This window comes from Malania oleifera, chromosome 1 (assembly GCF_029873635.1).
Source record: "Malania oleifera isolate guangnan ecotype guangnan chromosome 1, ASM2987363v1, whole genome shotgun sequence".
In the NCBI taxonomy this organism is placed as follows: Eukaryota; Viridiplantae; Streptophyta; class Magnoliopsida; order Santalales; family Ximeniaceae; genus Malania; species Malania oleifera.
In genome coordinates, this window is record NC_080417.1 from 88001273 (window position 1) to 88028578 (window position 27306).

The following is a 27306-nucleotide window of genomic DNA, read 5'->3' on the forward strand; positions in this document are numbered from 1 at the left end:
GGAGAGATAAACAAATGATAAATAATCCCCATTATAGGGAGTACAATAATTTTTAAACATCACACAATAAACGCGGGCAACAAGATTAGAACCCAGGACCTCTTGGTAAACAACTTTGATACCATGTTAGATTACCACTTTACCTAAAAGCTTAAGCTGTTAGGTTGTGGGTCAACAATGTGTATCGCGCCTTTAACAGGTTCAATCTTCAAGAGTTGCCCCTTTTTGTGATGGAGCCCTCTATGCCACTTCTCCTCACAATGCCAACACAAACCCTTTGTCGTTTGCTCTTTAAGTTCCTCTTAAGTCAATTTTTTGGCAAGATGATTGTGAGGGGCATGTGGTGTGATAGTTTTGTTGACATTCTGCTTGCTAATGGTCATGTTGGAGTGACGTCATTCTTCTCCCAACTTCTCTTATTTTAATTGTGCAAAGGAAATTGTAGTAGTCATAGTCCGTGGCTGACGCACTCTAACCTCACGCCTAATGTCAGGTAGGGAGACCTTCAATAAAAGTACCCGCAAGTTGGCTTTCATTCCAATCTTTAGTCTTATTTGATAGCTGCTCGAATTGTGTCTATTACTCCAAGATAGTGCTAGTTTGGTGTATTTTAGCAGGGTCTCCATCAATATTCTCATATCCAATGGGCCCAAATCAGACAAATAATCTAGAAACAAGTTCTAGCCATGAAGGCATCCATAACGAGCTTTAAACAAATCATACCATTGAATAGCATTGCCATTCAGACTAATAGCAACAATCTCAACTTAGATGTTTCTGGAGCGTTGTGAAAGTGAAAATATTTTTTAGCCCTAGAAACCAAACCAATAGGGTCATTGCTGTCCCACCGAGGAAATTCCACCTTCATACGAGAAGGACCATGATCACGCTCTCCTTGATAACCTCCTTCACGCATGTACGATTGCTTCCTACAATTAGTTGATGTAGAAACATCTTCTTCTCTCTCTTTATGGGTGGACGCAATGAGTAGTTTTAAGAGTGATGCCTGGATCTCTTCAAATTGAGGCTTAAACATATTGCTCAGTTCAACCTTTAGCGTAGCTTCCATCTGGGATACTAAACTTTTTGAGGCCATTGCATATAAGTGAAGTTGTGAAGATCAAGAATTCCAAGATCTTGCTTGTGTTGGCGGGTTAATTACATCCACAAGGATGCCGATTTTGATACCAAATGATAAGACCCTAGGGTTTTATCATAGAAAGACTGAGGAAATTGAAAGAAAGGAAAATAGAAAGAGAAAATAGGGTTGATCAGTTTGAAGGGATCTGTCTCCAAGTAAGCCAAAGGCGGCTATGAATTATGTTGTTGCTTGAATGAAAAACCCCGTAGGGTTATGTATATGTACTCCCATTAGGAATGTAAAATACCCTGATTGAAGTCCTTGATGGACTCAATCCTAATTGATTTGAGAATGCTCACAAATTAAATAAAAATCCCATGATTAAATAGAATCCCAATTGATTTGGGAATCACAACATTTAAATAGAAAATCCCAATTGATTTGGGAATCCTAACACACTAATTAGAAATCTCAATTGATTTGGGAATCCTAACATAACAGCATTTCAAAGAACGAATAGGCGTGACATGCACTTATGGCTTGAAAGGGAGATGAACCACCTGGGAATTGCAAAGAGCCACTAGACATATTGCCCTCTACAAATGGGGATTTGAAGGAGAATGGAGGTCAATGATAGAGGATTGAGGTCAATGATAGAGGATTGCTTGTGGGTGATCAGATTTTGTTTGAAGATTTTGAAATTATGCATTTAATGTTTACTTTGTGGATACTTGTTTATTTTAGCAAATTTTAATCACTTTGGGGTTATTTTGTGATTTTTTTAAAAATTATTTTGGGGTTATTTTGCAATTTTTGTTTTTTTTTTCTTCAGAGTTTCTTAGTTGTCTATAGATATGGCTTGTGATGTAATAAGAAGGAACACTTTGTAATGATTAGTTGAATCTGACATCATTCACTTTCATATGGTCTCTCTCCCTCTGTTCCTCACGTCTATTCTCTCTCTACCCCCTCACTTCTTTTCCCTCCTCCTTTCTTCTTCTTCCCTTCTCCTTCTTCCTTTCTCCTTTTGTCTGTTCCTCTCTCAGTTTTGATCGATTTTCTGTTCTGTTTCTGACTCTGTTCTGTTCTGCAGCTGTTTGTCTCTTCTTCTTCATCTCTTCTTCTCTTTGTTTCATCCCCTCAGTTCTCTCTCTCTGTTTCTGTCTGCTGCTGTTCCTACAGCAACTGGTAAGAGCCTAATTTCAATCCACCAACCATCTTCTACAGCCATCACTGTGTCCTTTCAGCAAAACCCATTGAAGCCCAAGGTCTGAAGTCCTCACCCCTTCTCCCCTTTCTGCAACATCCACATATCTGCAGAGGCCCTTTTATTTTTTATTTTTTAAAACTCTTGTTGCTGCTGCGAAGCACAGAAAAGAAGCAGGAGACAACAGGGAAAACAAAAGAAAAAAACTGCTGACAGTTCTGAAATTTAGAGAAGATTCCACCCAAAAAAAAAAAAAGAAAAAGAAAAGAAAGGACTACTTCTGTTGTTGCCGCTGCTTCGAAGTTGTGTGGGACAAGAAGCTTCATCACCATAAAGGAGTCTTTCTTCATCAAAGCCCTTCACCTCGCCTAAAATCTGTTTTGCTGTTACAAAAACCTCCTCATTATAGCCATTGATCAACACCTGAAGCCCTTTTTCCCCATCGCAGCCCCTTCCTGCCATGAAAATCCCAGTTGTGTTTTATAGGTTCCATTAGCCCAACAAAGTTACTGGGACCTGAATGAAGAGATATTGACTGCTGCTTTGAGAGATTTTTGAATGCGACAATGAATACTGAAGAAAAACTGAATCTGATTGTGAGAAATTGAGGCTTTCTTGTGATAGTTTGAAGAAATTGAAGAGAACCTGCTTTTTTTACTGCAAATACTGTTTTTTCCTGTGAGATTTCAATGGTTAGTGTGAGATTTTGAAGGAGCTAAAGTGAACTGCATCTGTACTGGGAGCAAGTACTGTTCACTTAGATTGTCAGTGGGACTGATAGATCCTTATGCTAATGGAATGACAACAGAAGTTAATATCCCAGATTGCTCTCGGGTTAAAGGATATTAGAGAAAAGGATGTTACAAGGAATTTCTTGTCAAACTGGACATGGGATTTGATCATTCTTCAGGAAACCAAGTGGCAAACTTAAGCAATCAATTAGTTAACAGCATTTGGGGAAGCAGAAGCTGCAGGTGTATAGATTTGCCTTCTAAAGGAACTGCTGGGTGGAAGTGGTTCTTTGGAATACCATGACTTCAAAGTTTGTTGTCAGCTGGGTGGAGACTTCACTGTAAATGTTATTTTTAAAGCCCCAGTGGGATGGTTTTCTTTGGTTTTTTTTTCTGGTGTGTATGGTCCAGGGGAGGCCAGGTTGAAGGATTGTGATCCCATCCTTCTTGATTTTGGGGAAGTTAGATGGGACCTACTCCATTCTGTATGTAAAACGTGTGACTAAAGGTTGAAGATTTTGGTGCTTTAGTGAAGAATGGTGGGTGAGTACATGCGTATGGTTATGATAAATTTATTGTTGCAAAGAAAATGAAACTTTTCAAAGAAACTCAAAAAAATGGAATAAAGAAACCTTTGGGATATGAAGATTAAACAAGAGTCGCTGCTGGGTGAAAGAAAGGCTGGTGGAGGCCTCAGTAAAGAGGAAATGATAGAAAGTGGCACTTAGAAAGGAGTTGTCATTTGCATTGGGCTGGATGACAAAAACCCAAGGACTTTGGTTAAAAGAAGTGGATACTGGATAGAAACAAAAATTCCTTCATAAAGTGGCTAATCTGCGTAGAAGAAAAAAATTCTTAAACAAGTTGGAGTTAGAGGGGGAGGTGTTTGAGGAGGACAGAGAAATAAAATAGTTTATGTAATTTCTACAAAGAGGTCGACAATGAACCTGGTGCATGGAGTTTGAGAGCATTTTGCTCATGGTTTTAAATAATGGCACGACCATTACGTAATGGTTTTTTGGGTTACTGATACCGTTACACACCGCAAAATTGGCGGGAAGAAAAATCATGGCTGTAGCGGCCGTTACGGACTGCAATCATCATGGAAAGGCCGCTACGGCCGTTATGTAACCGCTACAGGACAGTTACACCAATATTTATTATTATATATTTTTTTTACTTTTTCTTCTCACTTTTTCCCTCTCTTTCATAAATCATTCTCAATATACCATGTGGCGAGAGGGGGGCAAGACTATAATGAGGATGACAATGATACAAAATTTACTATTTCTTTAAATACTCACAAGAGATGCATTAATTAACAATTTAAAAATACTAACTTGTTAGGAAAATATTTTATTTTGATAATATTAGTAATGTGATATTTATGTTCTATATTTTTCAACTTCAACCTTGTTTCTTTTCTAGCTATTTTATATTTGTATTATTCGTATGTCTTATGTGTCTAATAGATTAATGGAGTGTATGATGTATGTTGTTTTATTAATTAATTTAGCACACATAAGAATTTATCACAGATAAGAACAATGAGAAGTATAAATACACACACACATGTAATTTTTCTATCAATGGTGGTTTAAAACAAATGTAAAGTTGTTGCCCTTACCAAATTACTTTGTTACTCGAACTAAAGGATCCAAAATACACTAAAGATTTTCTATGTTTTACAGATAAATACTTATAGAACAATTTATAACAAATTTTCTATGTTTTCTGTTGATTGGGGCTAGAGAAGTATTGATTATTGATTGGCATTCATTTTTGTGCCTTGATTTGGAATTTTGATTTTTATGGCCTTGTGCCCTTGGGTATGCCCAGGTTCCTTTATATTTTTGGTTCTTGTAAGTACTTCCAGTTGATTGAATAATTAGGTCGCCTAGAATGTTCTTACATGTGTAGAGTTTGCTTTTAGCTTTTGTACCTTTGTGGCCCTGGGTATGCCCAGATTCCTGTATCCATTTTGATCCAATAAATTTATCATCTATCGATAAAAAAAAAAAAGGGGGGGGGGGGGGGGGGCAAAAATCTTAAAGCATGCAAGTACGCTAATATGCACAAGGTTGTGGGTGCTTAAAAAAAATTCACAGCCGTTACAATTGCTTCCTGTTATGTAACATCCACTACTCCCGCTTCCCTTTGCACCTGTTACTGTTACATTACGCTACTCATTATTGTGATTTAAAACCATGATATTGCTGGCAGGGAAGAAAAGGGGGGGTAATAGGAGGTGGCTAAGACACTAAAGAAGTGTTCTGGAGATAGAGTTGGGCCTGGATGGCTTCGCAGGATTATCTAGAAGGTGTTTAAAAAGCTCTAATTCAAGTCTTTAATGTGCTGGATACTAGAAGTAAATTTGTTCACAGTTTGAATGCAACTGGTGTGGCTTTGGTTCCTAAGGAGCAGGGGTTATTAATATCAAAGAATTCCATCTATTGGCTTTGTGGGAAGCGTTTCTAAGCTTATTTCCAAAGTTTTAGCTTTGAAGTTGAAGAAAGACAGGAAAATGGCTGGGCCATTCTAAAATGCCTGGGTGGAAGGTAGACAAATTCTTGATGCTGAATTAGTTTCCAATGAGGTGGTGGAGAGACTGATTAAAAAATGGGAGAATAGGGGTTATATGCAACTGTATCATGGGGAAGCGTCCTTGTTTGTTGAGTTTTCCTGCTCTATTTGATGGTAAGGATGGGCTCTAGTGATCAATGGTGAAAGTGAATATGGAAACGTATTTCCACTCTCAGTTTCTTGATTTTAATAAATGGGAATCCCCTTAGCTTGTTTAAGTCTCAAGAGGCCTGGGTGAAGGAGAATCACTTTTCTTTCTGCTGTTCATTTTGGTTATGGAGGTGCTTGGAAAAATGGTGACCAAGGCTGTGGTAGTTGGACCTTTAAAGAGGTTTTGAGGTGGGAGAGGGGGGATTAAATTGAAGATTTCCCCTGCATGTTTGTTGACACTATGCAGTCTTAATTTCAATGAAGTTACCAAATTTCCGCTTTTAACCACCCTTGAATCTCCTTTAAAATTTCCATGAATCATCCAAAATTTATTGAAATGCCAAAAGAAATTTGTCAATGGGAAAAAAATTTCCTTGAAAATGAAATTTGAGAGTCAAAACTCAAGATTTCAATTTTATCATAATAAATCTTTTTTTTTTTAATTGAAAAATAAAGACTATTACAAGAAGGGTATGGATGACAGCTTTCAGATTTCCAAAATTTTATGCAAAATTGAAATTAGATATTAGCTACAACATTTAGTTTGAGTTTTCATTTGTATTAATTGAATATGAATATGTGCAACGTGATTATTACAGTTATTGCACCTTGTACATCACATACCTGTCACTGATGTTTTTTTTTTTTTTTTTTTTAAAAATATATTTTTAGTTTTAAGTCTTACATTATTATGTTTTTTGACTGTTTCTAAAGGTTCATAAAAGACCTCTGTGCTTAATTGTCAATTTGCAAGTTGCTATTGAAATTGACATAGAAATTTTCATACTTTTGAGGCCTTGAAATTTCAGTTGAAACTAAAAAACCTTGCTTCGATGCATCTGTTTTAGGCCTGAAAGTAAATTTTATATTGATTTTTCCCTTTTTTTTGGGGGGGGGGGGGGGGTGGCAGGGGGAAGAGGTGTGCAGGAGAACTCACTGGAAGACGATCTGATATGTAAATTGGGCACCATCCCCTTCACATATTTGGGGCTGCCCCATCTTGTGCTAACTTTGAAGGGAAAAAAAAAGTATCTGGGATCCTATTGTTGCAAAGTTCGACAAGAAATTAACTGGTTGGAGAAGGAATTATCTTTCAAAAAGGGGTAAGATTAATTCTTTAATAGTACATTATTGAAACTGCTGGCTGCCAATCTACTTAATGGCCCTTTTCTTGCTGCCTTCTGTTGCTAAGAGATTCAAATATGTGCAAAAAAAAAAGGTTATTGTGAGTCAATGCTGGAGAAGAGTTCGGATATCACTTGGTGAAGCCAAGTAGTGAAACATCCATTAATTTTGGAGGTTTGGGTATCAAGTTCCTCACACTTTTTTTTGGAAATCCGTTTGTGGATATTGAATTTGGCATTTTATGATTGAGGAGGAGCATCTTTGGAGAAAAATTGTTTCCAGCTTGGTTGGTGTTGAATGGGTGGATCATGCTAAGGAGACTATGGGCTTGTATGGATTGGGAGTCTGGAAATGGATCAGAGAGGATTGAGAATATTCCCAGCAGCATGTGGAGTTTGTGGTGGGTAATGGGAGGCCAATGTTTTTTGGCATGATAAATGGTGTGGGGAAGATCCTTGAAAATGCAGTTTGCAAACTTATTTGGGCTTGCTAAATAAATTAATGCTCTTGTAAATTCATATATCCTGTCTATAGATGAAGCTGTCAAGGTATGGTGTAGAATGCAATGTTTGAAAGACAATCTCAAGACCAGGAGGTGGAACCTCATATTTCTGTAGTTTCTTACATAAGAATGTGTTTGGTTTAGGTAAGGAAAATGAGGTCATATGATGGCGGCTGGTTTTTTTTGGGGGGCGGGGTTTCTAAGTGGACTTATACAATATAGAGAGAAAAAAAAGTCAGGAATGATGGGTAAGTTGCTGGTTTGGAAGCATGGAGGCGCTACCAAGGTTGCTTTCTCTGCTTGTTAAGTGGATTGGGAGAAAATCTTGACTTTAGATAATCTCCAAAAGACGGAGAAAACATTTGTGAACATGTGTTTTCTCTGCAGAGAACAGGTGGAAATTGTCTTAACTCTTTAATTTATTTTAATCTTTGAGTCTCTGGCAAGGAATTTGGTGATTAGTTTGAATAAGGAATTTGCCAAATTGGGACGTAAATGGTTTTTGGCTTGGTGAATATCCCGCATTGATCTGCTTTTATAGGAGCAGATTTGGTAGTTTCTAAACAGATTCGTGGCAATAGTTAGGATGAATTTTGTGACCCAAGGTGGATTTGGGGCAATAATTGAGAAATCGTATTTCCTACTCCGCTTAACCTGAACCCATCTAGAATCCTCCCCAATTATAAATAAATAAACAAATATATGTATATCTATGCATGAATGTGTCTCTTTATATGTATGTATGAATATAGTATTTTCATTCAATCATTCAAAACTTCTAAATGTCTTTATTTTATTTTATTTTATATTATTCTATTAAAAAAATTATGTTATTTTCATAATACAAAGACAATGAATATATATATTTTTTCAAAATTTTTTTATGTTATGTTTTTTTTTTTTAAAAGTTGGCGAGGTGGATTTGGGTCCATGATAGGAGGCGGATCCCCTAATGAGGTAAGGATGGGGATATAAATAAATTAAATAATGCCCTAAGGTGGATTTGGGGTGGTAAGCAGAGCAGGTTATTCTTGGCAGGGCAGAATTGGGTTCTGCCCTTTCCACTCCAAATTCGCCCCATTTACATCCCTATAGCCAAAATGTCATTAAATTTAAGATTCCCTTGAGCAAACTTTGTTACAAGCAGAAACAGAATTTTTTTTTGTTCATATCTTTTTGAGATGAATAATATGGAGCTATAGAAGGAAGATTCAGGTTCAACTTATGGTAAGGCCACTTGGCAGTTGGTACCTTGCATTGTCAATTTTATTTGCAGTCCAGTCATAATTTTGCTTTCTAAAGACTTAAGCAGCATATTGCTGTTGTTTTTTTCCCTTCAATTTTTTTAGTTTTGTTTTAGTATTGTTTTCTAGTAGTTTCATACTTTTTCATGAGGTGAAGTAGTGTCCATTTCTGCTAGTAGTTAAGCTTATTTTTTTAGTGGGCCTTTACATGCGTCGTTTTGCAGTGTTGAGTCAAGACTGACAAGTTTTAGTGTAATAATTCCTAATTCCAGTATGTCCAATTAAACACTCTCGTCTTAAGGTGGTGTCTTCTTTATTAATTTAATCTTGATATTGAATGACAACCATGGCGGAGAAGAATCTAGATAAGTTAATACAAATTGAAGGGAAGTACTTTGATTTGAGACGAGAGGATGAGGGTAGAAAGTTTTATGGTTTTGATCAACAAGAAAGCAATGGGCGAGGGCACCTGTGTCAGTGGCACAATGGATCTTGAAGAGTTTGACCTTGGTGTGGTCTCACCTGAGCAGGTTTGTTTGGAGAAGGGAATTTGGTTGATTCTGTTGTATTGTAGTGATTAGGTCGACTTGGATTTGGTAGATTTCTTGACTTGGGATTCCAATCTTATGAGGAGTAGTTTTTGATTTTTGTTCCTGAAGGGTTGAAAGGAGGTAGTTGGAGAAGTTTTGTGGAAGGATTACAGGATTTGATAGGGAGAAATGAAATGAATGGCTCTGGTCTTAAGAGGGTTGGCGTTGAAGAGGTGAAAAAGGTAAGTTGGTGGAATGAGATTGTTAAGGGAGGATTTGCATTATAGTCGTCTGCTCATGGATGGAGATGTGTGAGCTTTGGGAATAAAGATGGTCTCTGGAAGGCAGTCTGGCAGCTGCAGCACGGTGCAATTGAAGAAGAAAGGTCGCGGCGGCAGTAGTTCAGTGTGATGCAGATCTAAGGTTTCCTGGGAGTCGACCATTGGTGAAGAAGATGGTGAAGTTTTTGCCAGAGAGTTGTGGGCTTTCTAACCCATTTACACTAGGTTTAATGGGTAATAGATCTAATCAGGCTGTTGTTCTTAGGATGGTGGGCTTCAGATTAGTGGGCTTATGATTAAATGCTTTGAGTGCCTGCTGGGTGAGAAAGTGCTTGTTTTTAAAGTGTTATGATAGACCTGGGCCAGTTAGTGAATGTTGTAGCTCTTTTGCTGACGTGGGCTTACAAGTAGGGCAGGCATAGTGGTCTGTTTGTTTGGATCTGTATTATGAAAAGGCAGCAGTGACAGTTGGAGAGTCACAGGTACAACCAGAGGGGTTTCTCTTATAGGACAGGGATATGGGTTATAAGATGGAGGGGCCTCGTGCTTTGACAGTGTGGATGATATGCAAGTGAAGAAGAGGAAAGATTGTGATTTGACTATTTCTTCTTCAAATGCAGCAGGTCTTTTTCCAGACGTTTCTTTTCAAAATCAGAATGATGGAACGTCTGGAGCAGGGGCCAAGCAATCTGTTGAGGGATTCAATGCTGATAGATCAGGTATAATTAATGACCTGGATGCTGTTCTGAATTAATTTGGATTATCATAGTGCTTGTGTTGTGGGCTTGTCCAATAATTTTTTGAATAAAGTTGTTAATAATGTGGGTATTGGCAGTAGTGGGAGTTTGGTTGAAGGTCAGGAGGATCATAGTTGTATTGAAAAGATGGATATTTAAGAGACTCTAGGTTATAATGTCGGAATATTCTTGCTGGGTGGTGGTGGGAGTTATGGTTAATCATAACTGAAGTAATTCTGAGGGTTGTGTTGTTGAAACTCCAAAGGAACTGATGCTGAAATCAGGTGAGTGAGAGTGGCCCCATCAAGGATTAAATTAACTGGGTGATGGGTCTGAAAAGGAAGTGATCTTGACAGTGACTTTGTCTGTGATGATGGCTTATTATTTGATGAATTTCGTGAGCATTAGTGGTCTTTGACATGCTTAGGTAGTGGACTTCAGAGGTGGGGTGTGGTCTTTTAGAGTGTCCTTTGACATACTTAGGGGTCCCTTTAGGGGGCAATCCTAGATCCATGGATTTCTGGAATTCTGGTGGTGAGAGTGGCCAAGAGTTTGGATGGTTGGAAGGGGGCAATTTTTTATTTTGGGGGCAGAATTACTCTTATTTAGGCTTGCTTATTTAAAATTCCCTTATATTAGTTGTCAATTTTTAAAATTCTAGTGGGGATTGTTAATAAGATTGAGAAATTAATGAGGGATTTCTTATGATTAGGAATTGGGGGTTTTTGGGATCACTTAGTTTGGTGGGACTTGGGAGGAGGTTTGCAGGTCTAAAAAGGAGGGAGGGCTGGGTCTTGGTAATTTGGTGTCTAAAAACATCGCTCTCATGGCTAAATGGTTATAGCGTTTTTCCTTAGAAGATCATTCCCTTTGACATAAAGTGATTAAAGTAGGCATGGGTTGGGTGTGAATGGGTGGGATACCAGCTTTAGTTTGCGATGTTCTTCGGAGAGTCCATGGAAATCTATTTCTCAGATTTATCCCCTGTTCACTTACATTAATTTTGTAACTTTTGTTGTGGGGAGGGGTTCTCAGATTCATATTTGGAAAGATCCGTGGTTGGGGAATGATGTTCTATCCACATTTTTTCCTCACCTCTCCCGATTGAGCTCAGGGCAAGATAGTATGATTTCTTTTTTTGTGGTCGACTTGGGTAGCCCTCTGGTCTCTTGGAAGTTTCATTTCAGAAGATCTCTAAATGATAGAAAGATGATGGAACTTTCCTCCTTCTTGTCGTTATTGAATAATTCTCATCTTTCTTCAAACAGGGATACTCAGTCTTGGGCATTGGAGCTTTCAGGGGTTTATTCTTGTAAATATCTTTTCGAGTTTTTGATCCGTTCCAACTACTGTTTTCCTCTATATTCATGTATTTGGAAGGCTGAAGCTCCCCCGTATATTAAGGCGTTCATTTGGCTGACTGTGCTTAATAGAATCAATACTAATAATCTGTTGCAAATTAGGAGACCTTTGAAGGCCTTCTCTCCAGATGGTTGTGTGCTTTGTTATTTGAATTCTGAGTAGGCTTCTCATTTGTTCTTACATTGTGATTTTGCTTGGAGCATTTGGAATTATTTATTTGATGTGTTGGGAGAAGCTTGGGTTTGTCCAGCGATTGTGGATGGAATGTTGACTCTCTCTTTTGAGGGCTTTGGAAGGAAAAAAGATAGGACTGCTCTATGGAAGCGAAAAATATTTGCAGTGCTTTGGGGTTTATGGTTGGAGCGAAATGCACAGATCTTTTCAGGGATAAAATTTAGCAGGCAGCTGGTTCAGGAGAATATTCGTTATTTGGATTCTTAATGGTGCATTGGCTCTGGTTGTTTCAAGGGAGTGAGCTCTTTTAGAAATTTAGCAATATTGGAGAAATTTTTTCCTTTTATATTTGAAAGTTTTTGTTTTTTTGGTGTTTTTTTAGATTTTTTTTTTCTTTTTATGGTTGTTTCCAGAATTTTGATGGGAGATGTCTTATTTATCTATTTGTACATTCTTCTCTTCCTAACGAAATCTCTTCTTTTTCTATGTTTTTTTTCCACGAGCATTATGGGTATGTTTCAGACTCCTCAAAATTAGTTTGTGACATTACTGGCATGCTGGCAAGTCAAATGCTCAGAAGGTGTTAATATCTTTGAAGATGATGGTAAGGATATAGGGGAGAAGGTGCCAAACAGTTTGGGGGTTAATGGAATGTATATTGAAGCTCAACAATTGTCGGACAAGATGGGCTTATGGTTGACTAATCCTGGAGGAAAAGAAGTTTGACTGGATTATGGTAAAAGCAAGGGGAGAAGGGTTTGTATGAGTTAGCTAATTTAAGGTCTTCTATCAATTACTTTGGTGAAGGCTTGAGAAGGGGCTTTCTCAGTTTGTCTAAGGTTTTTTGAAATGCCTTTTTTTGTATTTTATTTTTATATTTTTATTTTATTTTCTCTTGAGGGTTTCTGGTCCTCCTTTAGCTTGTAATTTTTTTTCTCTCTCTTAATACATATATTTTCTTGTAAAAAAATTATTTGTTTAGTCTTAAAAATATTTTCTACAATTTGGCCTGTGGACGATTGTGTGATGTGGTCTTAACCATCAATTTGAGGCTCGAGAGATTTTAAGTGTGACTCTTAGAATATGTCTTCTTCTGTTTGATTTTCAGAACTGTTGAGCAAATATTTTAACCATAGAAAATCCTAGTTCTAAAACATGCTTTTACACTCCTTTCTTTTGATACCCAAACAACACAGACTGAAAAGTAACTGTTCAGTTTTTCTACGAACTTGTTTCAGAAATTCCAGCAATCTACTATCTTTTTAACTGTACCCTATTCCAACCTGATTTCCTCTACAACCTTTTTCTTTTATTAATTCGATCAGAAAAAAATAAAATTCATTATGGGGCGCCCATATACAAACACATTGACAAGAAAAATCACCTATAATAAAGGGTGTCAAAAAAATCTAGAAACTTAATAATTCACATCCAATTTAGCCTTCCATTTATTGTATGGGAATTTTTTTTTCATAAAATTATTCTAGGTTGTTTTGTGATTGTTATATTCAGGAGCTTTGATAACTGATGAACATTGAATCTTCTTTTGTCACGTCTTACTTTTGTTATATATTATTGAAGTATGAACCTTTGCTGCCTGTTGATGGCTTTCTTTCTTATTGACTGTAATTTCCATCTTTGTTGAAGTATGGATGGCGAAACTAAGGTACTATCCCCTAATGGATTTTGATTTCTTTTTAATTAGGTGAAGAAAAAGGTTTATGAGGAGTTGCATGTAGGTGATGTCATTCGATTTGGCCAGTAAGTTATTTTCTTCACTAGCTCGCTTGCCTGTTATTATAACTAATTTCTAAATATAAGTTTTCTATCATGCATGTATGGAAAATTATTCTGTGGATAATTTCATTTATAATTTTCATAAACAAATTAATTTTGAATTATTGGAGATATTAGGTACTCTTTCAGCTGATTTTGGATAATTTATTGAATGCTGCCAATGCTTTCTTTCATTTTACTCTGTGTATAGTAAATGTTGTATTGAAGGGTATTTAATGACATTATTTTCCCAGTGTGCAATATCTGTTACAGTGGTGGTTTCTTTTCTTTTTTTTTTATCGCTGATTGGCCAAAAAATTGATCATTTGGATGAGTTGAAATGTCTTAAAAGTATCTTGATCTCACAGTTATCAAACTGGACTACCTGTAATGAAAGTTAAATAGCAGACCATACTTGACATTTAAATTAGCCATTTTTACAGTTCTTGTGATAATTGGATACACTTTATGAACTGGAATATCATGCATCATGGGTGCCAAAAGGATGGGGTTGGCACTTAATTTAATTTATTTTATTTTATTTTATTTTTTTGGTATAACCAAGGACTTAAATTTCGATTTCAATGGAAATTTCGATGGTCTCAATTTACGGAAATTTCGATGGAAATTTCGATTTTGATTTAAAGAAATTACGGAAATTTATAGTAAATGATGGCAATTTAAAATAAAACTTTAGGAACTATTAGAATAGATGATTATGCTTAATATGGTATCAAAATACATTAAAAAAATGCATATATGACAAGTTTCTTAAACTGCATATTGCGAAACAAACTATGAACTGAAGAACATTCAAATGATTATAAAGTTTTGAAGCTATTCCTTTAAGATTTAAGGCAACAAATTATCATTTAAACAACTACATTTTCAATAAAAATTATACATTTAATGATCTAATACCACATGGACTTTCTTGGTGGCTCAAAGTTATCTCTCCTATCCCTATCATTAGGATTTCCAGACGACATATATTGTTTACAATAATCACTGCATGTCATATAATTTCCAAAATATTGAGTATAGGTGTACATGTGTTGTTCATACTCCTCCGTAGTCATCTGTTTCATGGCAGTTTCTACTCCGCCAGAAGATCTTCGTGTGCTAGGATTTCTTCTTGCAGGTTCTACTTGTTGTGTATCAATAGGATTGTTTTACATTTGCATATTGGTCATACTCATACCCATATTCTTGACTTGTTTGTCCATACCCATAGACATGTGGTTCCCAATTTCCATATTGTTGTGCCTGCTCATTTGCATATTAAAACGGGTTGCCATATGTAGATTGTGAGGAGCTGTTCTGTGTAGATTCATAACCACCATAACTATTAGAGTCGTGCTGTGTTCCTATACTCATAGATTCCATACTAAGGGAAAAGGTATCCTCTTCTATTTGATGCATCTTCCCTTTTCCTTTTCTACGAATGTATTGCCTATCAACTGGACGTGTTTCTCTTTGTGGACCCTCATCTTCTAGTTGGGAAGGGCGTGTATATTCCACTTCTCGTCTATAATCTTGCCATCCTTCATTTCCTCCATGGTCCCCACCATCACTACCTTGCCCGCTGGGGTTAGATCCGTCACCACCAGCATCATCGTCGTCATTATCATCATCACCACCAAAGGGCATAGTGGATGAAGTTCCACATCTAGATCTAAGATTCATTTGTGAATCATCACTACTAGATATTACTTCTTCTACCTTTACCTGATTAACATCAATGCCAAAGTCATCGTGTGCATGCTTGGCCATTTGTGGATGGGGACTTCCGTCTTGTTCATCAAGATAGGATGGCCTAATCCATTGAAAAAGTGGATACTCATCCTCATCACCCAATTCAACTAATATGTCAAGAAGGTCCAGGGGATCTTGTTCAGCCACTTTGTCCATTTCGGCCTCCATATCCCTTATTCGAAGCTTCATGTTGTAATAACAAAAAACAAGCTGCTGAAGTCTGGTGTAGGCTAGTCTATTTCTTTGCTTTGTGTGAATGAGTGCAAATGTGCTCCAATTTCGTTCACAAGCTGATGAAGATGCTGTTTGTGACAAAATGTGCAATGCTAGCTTTCTTAGGATTGGAGCACTTGATCCATACATCATCCACCAATCAGTTGTGCAAGATGTTTTAAGAACACAAGTTAGTACTTACTACTTAGTAGATTGTACTTGAAGTTTGTAACTTTGTATTATACATTTATAAGAACACAAGTTAGTACTTACTACTTAGTAGATTGTACTTGATGTTTGTAACTTTGTATTATACATTTATATAAAAATACTTACCAGGTGCCATGGTTGTCCTAGTTGCTTTAGCAGCTGCTTCTCCAAAGCTTCTTTTAGCATCTCTAAATATAATAATCTAAAAAAAATATTGTTATTGAATAATTAAATATGGATTAAGACTTATTTTATTTTAAAAATATACCTCATTTCCAATTTGATCCAAGCCCGAGGAATGTGGCTCAAGGGTGTTGAAAACTTTGTGAACTGCATCAAGAAAATAAGGATCTTCCCCAACACCTTCTTTGTATTGACATTTTGGATTTAAGAAATAAGCTGCCAATCAAATAAAGTAAAATATAAATATGTAATAAGTATTTTGATATATGAATTTCTTGAAATTTATAAATATTTTATACCTGCTACATGAAGAGGATGTTCAAGGTTTCTTTCCTGCCGGTCATTGATTACTTTGAGAACCCATCTTGCATTTCTTGCACTTGTTTCAATGGCCTCTTTCATCACCCATATTGCTTCAAACACAACTCCTAATGTTGGCCACACGTCACCATCAACTATATGCAATACTTGATATATAGGCTCATAAATGTTACAAACTTTTGCCACTCTATCCCAAAATTGATAGTTAAGAACTGTACTTTCAATTTCTCTACCCATTTTTGTTCGACTAAGCGCATGCTCAGCCCATTCATCAGATGTGAATAGAGATTTTAAACCTACTCTTTTTTTTTTTTATAGGCTATCAAGTGCAATGTAGTTTGTAGCAAATCGTGTGGCCCTTGGACGCACAATATCCCCTTGATAGTGCTCCCTCATTTTAGCAAGCAACCATCCATGATTATATATAAAATTAGTGATCTGTCTCCCCTGCAAGATCACTATGCTTATTGCCTCACTTTTTCCGATCTCTTCAAAAACGAGATCAATACAATGAGCGGTGCAAGGAGTCCAATACAAGTTGAATTTTTTCATTAATTTTAGACCCGCTTTCTTGTAGGCACTACCATTATTGGTCACCACTTGGACAACATGTTGCTTTCCTACCTCTTGCACAACATGTTTTAATAGGGAATATATGTATTCATGGTCTTTTATTTTGTTAGAAGCATCTACCGACTTTAGAAAAATTGTGCTTCCTTTCGAGTAAACCATGAAATTTATGATGGATAATTTTGTAGGGCCTGTCCATCCATCACACATTACAGTGCAGCCATATGTGACCCACTTTTTCTTCACTTCTTCTACGTGGTCTCCCATTTCTTTTACCTCTAAATCAAGGTATTTTGTTCTAATTTCATAGGGTGTCGGTGGATCGACTCCCGTTCCAGCTAATTGGCAACCCCATACCATGTTTTTAAAATGAGTTGATTTTGCCTTCTCAGGTTGAACATTATCATGTATAAAAAACTTTGAAATCAACCTATTCATTTCTTATTTTATTTTACCTCCTTTGAATAAAATTTTCAAGTTTCTTTGTTTTGCTGCATCTAACTTGTAATATTGAGAAGGCGTTGAAATATATGGCTCTATTTCTGGCTTTCTCACGCTTTGAGATCTCCTCATCGTAGGTTGCCTTGCACTACTACCAGCCCCTGAACTGCCTCCTTGTATGCTACCTGCAAACCTACGAGATTGGTCTCTTTTCCATTCTGGTCTGTTTTGAAGCATAGAATGCTTGACGATATGCAGACCTTTCATAGGAAGAAATGTCAGGCGGGTGTGCAATATCGTCAACATCATCAACTTCATCAATTTGTTGTGATTGCATCAAGAACCCACGCAATTCATTTTTTATTTGATCCATTCTTTCTATTTTTTTGGCCTTAGCTGTTGTTTTTCTTTTTAAAACAATTCTCATTTCTTGCTTGACTTTTGGAGGTACTTTGTCGCAGAATTTTATATTATGTTGTGGGTCGTAATTTGCTAGGTGCATTTTTAATCTTGTTGCACCATTACTCTTCATTTGTATATCGCAGTATTTGCAAATAAATCCATTCTTTACATTGGGCATCGGGTATCCATGTTCCCATGGTGAATCTTGTTTTCTTCCTTCAGACATTTTTGTAGATAATTTTACTTTCCTACAAGGTAACAATGAATAAAAAATTAGGTGTTAAATTAGTCAACAATTTTAAAAGAAAATTATTTGAAATGTTTTATTATCAATATAATATTAATAAATAAGACAAACATTAAAATATTAAATTAAATTTACAAAATTTAATGATAATGTACAAAATTACCAATAAATTATGGAAATTAAATTAGTCGAATAAATGAAATAATTTAAACTATATTAAGCTAATAACTACTTTAATTTATTTAATTACTAGGCCATACTGATTAGGTGTTAAATTACTCTAAATTTGTAAAAAAAAAAAAAAAATTATTTGGATGTTACTCTACAATTTTAAAGTAAAAATATTTAGATGCTAAATAAAGATAAATTAATAACTAAGAGAAATATTAAATTATTAAATTAAAATTACAAAATTAATGATAATTTTTAAAAAATTATTATTAAGTAATGAATTTTAAAATGAATATATTTAAATAAATGAAATAATTTATTAATTTATACTATAATAAGATAATAATAATAAATTATTCTAATTTTATTTAGTTATTAAATTTACTAGTTATTAACTAATTATTTACTATACTAACTTATTTTTAGTATACTAGCAAAGTAGTAAATAGTAAGTTAGTAACATTAACTAATTAAGGGGTAAATAGTAAATGGGAGAGGAGGGCATTGCTGTAAATATATTGGGGGCAAGGGAGATTTTGAGTAAATAAAAAAACTTAAAAGTTAAAACATGTTATTTAAAATATAAACCAGCCTTGAGTTTGCAGCCCTTTTATTTCGTGGACCTGCTGCTGCTCGTGGAGGGAGGGGCGACAGTGGCTCTGGACTCTCATCCCTCGTCTCTCGTCTCTCTTCTCTCGGTTTTTTGCTTGCAGCTCTGCGAGAGCCTCAGCAAAAAGGAAGATTGCAGGCTGGAGTTCTTGCGGCTGGCTGCGACTGTGTGCGACAACGATGGAGGTGGAGGGTGAAGCTGAAGGCTAGAGGCAGAGGCTCGAAGGGTCAGAGCAGGAGGGGATTTGAAGGCTAGGGCTTTTCGGAGTTCGAACTTCAAAGGGGAGGCAGGAGTCAGCAGAAAATTTGGAATCTAGGGTTTTTTTTTTTGAAGTTTGAAGATGGAAGAAGAAGAAGGCTTTGAGAGTTTGAGCTTGAGGTATGTATCCGAATGCATGTTAATTTATACAAATAAATTGTGTAGTGGTCGGTGGAATTATTGGGTTGAATAATGGATCTGTAGAGTATCTCTGTGAGATTTTTGTTTTTCACTGTATAAGCTCACGGGTTGCACAACGTGCACAATCACGTGGGAAAAGCAAAAAAAAATCTGAGAATATTCAGAATAGCGTTGAAATTCCTCCCTCCAATTTTTTTTTTTTTCCACATGATTTCCAAGAAATTTCGAAAGAACAACCGAAATTTTCGAAATTTGCTGAAAGCTCGAAATTTTGGTCGAAATTTCGACATTTCGATCGAAATTTAAGTCCTTGGGTATAACTGAATAAAAAATTCACTTAAGGGCACCAGGGGATTGCAACTTAAGTACTTGCGCGTACGGAAAGAATCAACAAAATTAATGGCAGCTTGGGTAATATCCCATTGAACAAAAAATATGAAGTCTTGAGCTAACAATCTTTGACTGTTAATAGAGAACTCCATATTCTCAAAAGCCCACTTGTTTCTCTCCCTCCTCATCGGTCTGAACAATTGTTTCAGGATCAGCTTATAGTTTTGTTTTGTTTTGGGTTTTTTTTAGCAAGAGAAATATATTAAGAAAGTAAATTGAGAAATTTACAAGCTAGAGGAGGACAAGAGATCCTGAAAATCAGGGAAAAAAAGAGAAATAAAATTCTAGAAAAAATAAATAAATAAATAAATAAAAACAAAAAAAAAACCCTAATTAATAAAACTCCTCTTTAAACCCTTCCCTTTGTAATTGGTAGAACTATGAAGCCTTGCTGATTATGAACTTTAGTTGACTTACTTTTAGCTTCATCCGATGAAACTTCATTCTCTCCATGATCAGCATCCACTATCCCATTTATTCCAACAGATTTTGAGCAGCTACATCCTGCTCACTGATCTTCTCTACAGGAGCAGGCAATATCCCGTCCTTGCGCTGGTTACTCACAGCAGCATTCTTTCACTAATCTTCTTCACATGAATGGGTAGTATCCGGTATCCCATCCTCATGCTGATTACTCACAACCAAATTCTCACTTAGCTACCTCTCCTCAACATCCTCTTAACCTTCAAGCAGAAAAGGTGGCACATAAGAAATATCCCCCATTACAACCGAAGAGTCAGATCCATAAGCCAGATTTTTATGTATCTCATCCAACAATGAACCAATATCAAAAACAAAATCACTATCAAATTCACCATCCTTATCTGAGACTAGTGATTTAAAAGGCGTTCTTGAGGAGGCGCGCCTTGATGCGTTTTGAGGGTAAAATGCCCCAAGGCTAAAAGGCAAAAGTCCCATAGGGCTTACACATTTGGAGTTGGTGTATGCCTTGCACAGAGAAACTAGCATTTCACCGCTCAACAAACAAGGAGAATGCATTTTGGACCCCATTATTTGTGCAAGTTATGGAGCAGAAAAAGCTTCCATGACATCAATTGATACTCTCTTTTCATCAGTCGGTGTTCTCCGGGAATACCCCTCTGACGGGACGATCGGGTTGTCTCTCTTCAGCCAATCAAGTACCTTGACTCTCTCTCTCTCTCTCCATCAATCATCGACCAACCTCAGATCTTCTGTAGATCTGTGTCCCTGTCTTCTAAGGCAATCTCTTTCCCATGTTGAGGACCTAAGTCCAATTGTCTACACTCTTTGACCCTTAGCTGCTTCAGGTCTTCATACAGAAGCCTCTCTCTTCTACACTCAGCGGCTCCGGATCTTCATGCGCAAGTCTCTCTTCTCGACACTCAGCTGCTTCATGAAAAACATCTCTATTTGCAGACTTATATCATTTCATAGAGAGAGAGAGAGAGAGAGAGAGGAGAAAGAGTTGTGACTGAGTCAAAACTCTTTCAACCAAGAAAGGCATTGGGTTTGGAGTTAAATATTAAAGCTTGGATGGGCACGTGGCAGTGGCCCTGTAATTCATTGCTAATACTCCCACAACTAGCTTGAGCTTAGATTCTTTAAGCTATTTTTAAGGGTAAAATTTAAAGAAAATGCTTTATTTTAATTATTAAATAAAATTCATATGATTTTCAGTATGTATAATTTATTTTTATATATTTTTAAATAAAGGTTTAAACTCCCAAAATGCTTACGCCTCAATGCCTTGAGGTTGACACATCACCTTGTTAGGGGTAAAACGCCTTGCCTTGTGTCACGGTCCGCCTTTTTCACACCGTTGTGAAGGGCCGTGCGGCGCTAGCTAAAGCACTCTTGCTTAACTAGCTAGCCTTTTGTTTACCAACATTCATCCACGACGCACTTTCATTAACATTCAATCAGATAGCAGCGGAAATAATAATCAATTCATGAAAGCCGTGGCAACCAAGCAGTAAATATTGAAGTAAACGTAATTCATTAACAAATCCTCCTTTGACATGTTGTACTTAGCGAGGGAGGCAAGTAGGCTAAGCACGTTGACAATTGCTAGTGAATTTTACAATGATTGATGAACACTCACCCTCCCTTAAAGAGCTTTCTAGGCCATTCTCACTCTAGCACTAGGAAACATCAAAGTGACCGAGGAGTCATACTGCCTTATTTGGCTTACAATGAAAGAAATACTAGAAAATAACCCTACACTAGTATTTACATGATGGAAACCCATCCCAAACACACGGGCTAAGCGGTCATAGGCAAGCATAATGCCCTGAACAAGCTTAGCCCGTGACATTCTCCCCCACTTATGCGGTCGACGGCCTCGTAGACTTTTGGCGATAGGTACACTTCAACTTTGTCCACGAATGGCTTCAAATCTTCCGCAGAAATCCAGCTGATTTCTTTGTCATCAAGGCACTTCCACTTCACTAGGAACTTCTGCCGCTTCTTCCTTGAGGATAGGAACTTTCTGTCTGCAAGGATCTCTTCAACATCATGTCTGTCAGGTTGCACTGTCTTCAACTCTGCACTGTTTGACTGACTTCTGCTCAGGTCGTTGGGGTTGGCGTTGAATGGCTTGAGGCAATTGACATGAAATTGCGGTTTTTCTCTCCTGATCTGCCCACTTCTTCATCTGCTTAGAAGCTTTCTCCAGATAGGCTTGGGCAAACTCTGCATTCTTTCTCCCTTCGCTGGTGAAGATGTACGCCCTGGGACTCTTTCGTCTGTACGGCTCGCTCACTGTGTGAGGTAACAGCGGCAGCTGGCCTGTAACAAGCTCAAAAGGGCTCTTGTTGGTTGTTGAGCACCTTTGGGCATTGCCACAGAACGGAGCCACATCAAGTAGTTGCACGCCACTCTTCTGGTTGTCATTGACACAATGGCGCAAGTACTCATCTAGTAGCTCTCTGAATCTCTTCATTTGTTCGTCTGTCTGTTGATGATAACTCGAAGAGATGTCAAGGTGTGACCTGAATATCCTGAAAAACTCTGTTAAGAAGTTGTCAGTGAACATTAAATCTTGGTCACAAATAATAACTTGGGGAACACCCCAATGTTTCACAACAGTCACATGGAACAATTGTGTCGTCCCCTCTGCCGAACAGTACTTTGGTGCGGCCATGAAAGTACCATACTTCTTCCGCTCCCCCTGGTCTTGTTGGCAAGTGAGACAAGTTTTGGTATAATTAACCACATCATCCCGCGTGTGCGGCCAATAATACCTTCCCAGTAGTCCTGTTATTGGAGTCATTCTCCGCGAATACCCCTTAACGAACTTCCTGCAGTAACTAGTAAGGCCAAGAAAGGAACGCAACTCCTTCACTGTTGTGGGGATCTTCCGTTCTTGAATCATCCTTACCTTCTCCATACCCCTCCGGATACGACCTTGTTCAACGACTTGACCAAGGAATTTGTTGCTCCGCCGAGCGAAAGAGAAATTCTCCTTCTTCAAATTCAGACTGTTTCCCTTCAGCCTGTCGAACACCTTCCGTAGATGCTCTTCATGTTTCCTCTGAAACGACACCGATGCTCCCAACGGTGTTTTGGAAGGGCGAACACATCCCGCTTCCACTTCATCAAGCTGTTTCCCCAACTCTACTATCTCTCTAGGCGTAATCCGACATGGCCTTTTTAGTAGGTGGTTTCACTCCTGATAACAACTTGATCTCTTGCTCCACAGTCCGTCGTGAAGGCAAATTTTGAGGCAGCTTATCCGGCAACAACTCCTTATCCTCATCCAACACCACTTGGATGGTCGTAGGCTCCAGCTCTTGGCCTACTTCTTTGTCTACCACCACCGTGGCTAGACGTGTCTGCTCACCCTGACCCAATCCTTCATTGAGTTGTATGGCTGAAAGGGACTTCCCTTCGTCTCCTTTCGTTGCAACGACTTGCACCATGCACGAGTGATCTCCCATCAGACACAGGGAACCAGCCGAAGGCATCAGCACTGCCCTCGTCCCCATTAGGAACTCCGTTCCTAGAATGACTGGATAGTCATCCAATGGAACTGCTGTGAAATTCGCATGGCCTTCCCACTGTCCAAGCTTTATAGCCACTTGCTTGGCTACTCCCAGAGTAGGCTGGGCTACAGAGTTAACTGCTTTCACGCGTCCTGTATCCTTCTCTAAGGATAAGTTGAGTCTTCCTGCTTCCAACTGCGAAACAAAATTATGAGTAGCTCCCGTATCCACCATAGCGCGAGTACTCTTCCCATTTATCCTCAAGTCCACAAACATTAACCCTTTTGCTCGTGTAACTTTCGGTGTTTTTGCCTGCTTTTCCAATGCGTTCACTAACCGCACTGAACCCACCCTCGGGGCGTCATCCTCTTCCCCATCGTCTTCCACTGCCTGTTCTGCAATAGAAGCCTGTAAGGCATTAAGTGATGCTTTGTGAGGGCACTCAAAAACTCTATGAGGACCTCGACACAAGAAACACTCAATTTTACTCTTCCCCTTTCCATTGGGTGTGTTGAACCCTCGAGACGACGAAGCTTCCTGTGAGGTTGATGAATTAGGGTCGGCTCCCCCACTCTTGGGTTTGCCATTATTGAAAGACTTTCCACCGTTTCCCTCTCCGCCAAACCGTTTGGACGAAGTGGTCTCATCACCAGCGTAGTCTGTCAAGCGTTCTGCAGCCGCTTGTGCAGTTGACAAGTCTTGAACCCTTTGTCTATGAAGTTCAGTTCTTGCCCACGGTTTCATCCCCTCTAGAAAATAGAACAACTTGTCCTTCTCCGACATATCCCGAATATCCAACATTAAAGCAGAAAATTGTTTCACATAGTCACTGATTGACCCTGTATGCTTGAGATCTCTCAGTTTTCTCCTTGCATTATACTCAACATTCTCAGGAAAGAATTGGGCCTTGAGCTCTCTCCTCAAGTCTGCCCAACTATCAATCACACAGCTTCCATTTTCAATTTCTCTGTACTTGGTACGCCACCACAGTTTGGCATCACCAACCAAGTACATGGTCGCAGTATCCACCTTTGCCTGTTCTGAGGCCATCCTCACAACGCGAAAGTACTGCTCCACATCAAGCAAGAAGTTCTCTAACTCCTTGGCATCTCGGGCACCCCCATACGTCCTGGGTTCTGGCACCTTGGTCTTGCTAACTCCCGGAGTGTTGGAGTTCCCCATAGCAAGAACCATCACATATACCTTTGCATCCAGATCTGCCATCCGGGCTTGCAAAGTTTCCACAGTGTGGCGAAAGTCCTCTGACATGTCGCCTATCAAACCTGCTTGATGTTTTTGTGATCCCCTCACTTCATCAACAAGTTCTCTCATCTGGGCCACCTCCGCGGCCATAGTGTTGGTTGACTCTTCAACCTGTGCTTCCAGCACGCTGATCCTCTCAGCATTGTTTGGTGCCATGGTCACTTACCAAAGCTTTCCAAACCCAACAACGAAGGCAATCGAATTCACGTAGCAACTCAACCTTGGGCTCTCACCAAGTGTCACCGACTTGGGCTCTGATACCAAATGTCACGGTCCGCCTTTTTCACACTGTTGTGAAGGGCCGTGCGGCGCTAGCTAAAGCACTCTTGCTTAACTAGCCAGCCTTTTGTTTACCAACATTCATCCACGACGCACTTTCATTAACATTCAATCAGATAGCAGCGGAAATAATAATCAATTCATGAAAGCCGTGGCAACCAAGCAGTAAATATTGAAGCAAACGTAATTCATTAACAAATCCTCCGTTGACATGTTGTACTTAGCGAGGGAGGCAAGTAGGCTAAGCACGTTGACAATTGCTAGTGAGTTTTACAATGATTGATGAACACTCACCCTCCCCTAAAGAGCTTTCTAGGCCATTCTCACTCTAGCACTAGGAAACATCAAAGTGACCGAGGAGTCATACTGCCTTATTTGGCTTACAATGAAAGAAATACTAGAAAATAACCCTACACTAGTATTTACATGATGGAAACCCATCCCAAACACACGGGCTAAGCGGTCATAGGCAAGCATAATGCCCTGAACAAGCTTAGCCCGTGACACCTTGCGCCTTTGCCTTTTAAAACACTATCTAAACATCCTCTAATTTTTCCTTCCCCTGGCTTTGATTTTCTCTCTTCCCCATATCAACCTTAGTGCAATTTTGAGATTCCTCAACATAAAAATTCCCATTATCATCTATTTTTTGAAATTGCTATCCCATGGGTTTGAATTCATAGAATTTTTAAGAAGAAAAATTTTCTTATCTTTCTTTTCCTTCCTCGTTGATTGGTGCTTGTAGACCTTCATAACCACATCTGTCTGTTCGTAGCCACATCTGTCTGATGTTCATTATCATTCTGTAAATTCCTAGAAAAACTTACCTCTTGACCCAAACCATTAACAAGACTCGTCAATCTGTTTGTCTGCTGATTGAATTTCCTACTCCACCCAAGAGATTCCCCTCTTAGATATCTTCGGCAGAATTCTTTTTTCTCAAACCAACAAGCCCACCATCCTCACATTTATCCCTTAATACTTCTCAAGTCTTGCTACCACTTAAACTCACCTCAAAAGAAATCCTGTGGCCTTTATTATAATGTTGATAAGGCTCCTTGGCTTTGAAAACATCAGTTAAGAGTACGAGTATGGGCCTGGTCATTGTAGTGGTCCATTATAGAAAAGGAAGAGCCCTTTTTTCTTTTTTTCCCTAGGAAACTATTGATGTCTGTCCCTTCAATGCATTGATTCTGTTCAAAGGCTTGGCCAGTCTTTGACAATAGATGGGTTCCTCCTTTCTCAAGTAACTGGCCCAAATTTAAGATAACCAATAAGCTCCCAAGCCCAATCTGCATAGTCTCATCGTCCCCAGGAGAAACCCTAGCAGCCTCTACCACCTTTACAACTCTAACTTAAACCCTAGCTGCCTTGACAATAGAAGTTGCCATCTTCGAACGAGGACTAACGACTTCCAGAGCAGATTGTTTCAATCATAGTAGTCAAAGGTGCAAGGCCCACTAAGGGGCAAAGGGAACTTGGAGCTGAGGCGCGGGGCAATGGTGTTTCATGAGGCGCACAATTATTAAAATTGTGTACAATGCCCTATTTGGTGGGTAATTGATATATGAACACATCAATAGTAATATTAGAATTTAAAATTCCAAAATATTCAGAAAAATGTATAGTTTGCTTACTGTATTTCCAAACAAATTACAAGATAGCAGCTAAATTCAGTAAAAAAATGTTATATATTAATTGTAAACTTGCATTAAACTGCATAATTAATTACATATAATATTATAAGAAGAAGCAGAAGAAGAAGAAGAAGGGCTTGTGCTGGTTTGAAGGGTTGAAGATGAATCTTGCTGGTTAGAGTCGAAGGCTCGAAGCCGAAGTTTGAAGGGTTGAAGACAAAGGGCTCTTGCTGGCTCAAAGGGTTGAAGATGAATCTTGCTGGTTCGAGTCAAAGGCTCGAAGTTGATGGGCTAGGGCAGTAGGGCTGGTTAGAGTTGAAGGCTCGAAGTCGAAAGTTTGAAGGGTCAAAGACGAAGGGCTCCTAATGAAGATGAATCTTGTTGGTTTGAGTTGAAGGCTCGAAGCCGAAGTTTGAAGGGCCGAAGATGAAGGGCTTCTGTTGGAAGAAGAATCGAGCCGAAGTTCTCAGGGTCTGAGAGGGTTGAAGATGAAGGGCTTTTTCTGGCTCGAGGGGTTGAAGGTGAATCCTGCTGGTTCAAGTCGAAGGCTTGAAGCTGAAGGGCTAGGGCAGTAGGGCTGGTTCGAGTTGAAGGCTGGATTACTGGAAGTGAGCATAATTCGGTTAAAACCAAATTAATCGAATTAGTCGAGTAAATTTGGTCGGTTCGGTTTGGTTAAAAATTTATTTGGTTTGGTTTGGTTTTCATTTTCGTTGAATTTTGATTTTTGGTTTCGGTTTGATTTTTGGGTTCAGTTAATTCGGTTA

At 38.3% G+C, this 27306-nt stretch overlaps 1 protein-coding gene across 1 annotated transcript in view; it reads left to right on the top strand.

The window, feature by feature from the left end:
* The window catches only part of LOC131167209 (uncharacterized), a 104736-nt gene that overhangs the window by 7996 nt on the left and 69434 nt on the right, over positions 1–27306 (top strand). Inside the window, exon 4 of the mRNA XM_058125966.1 lies at positions 13413–13468. Coding sequence (XP_057981949.1) covers positions 13413–13468 — 56 coding nt within the window. The remainder of the gene's footprint in view (positions 1–13412; positions 13469–27306) is intronic.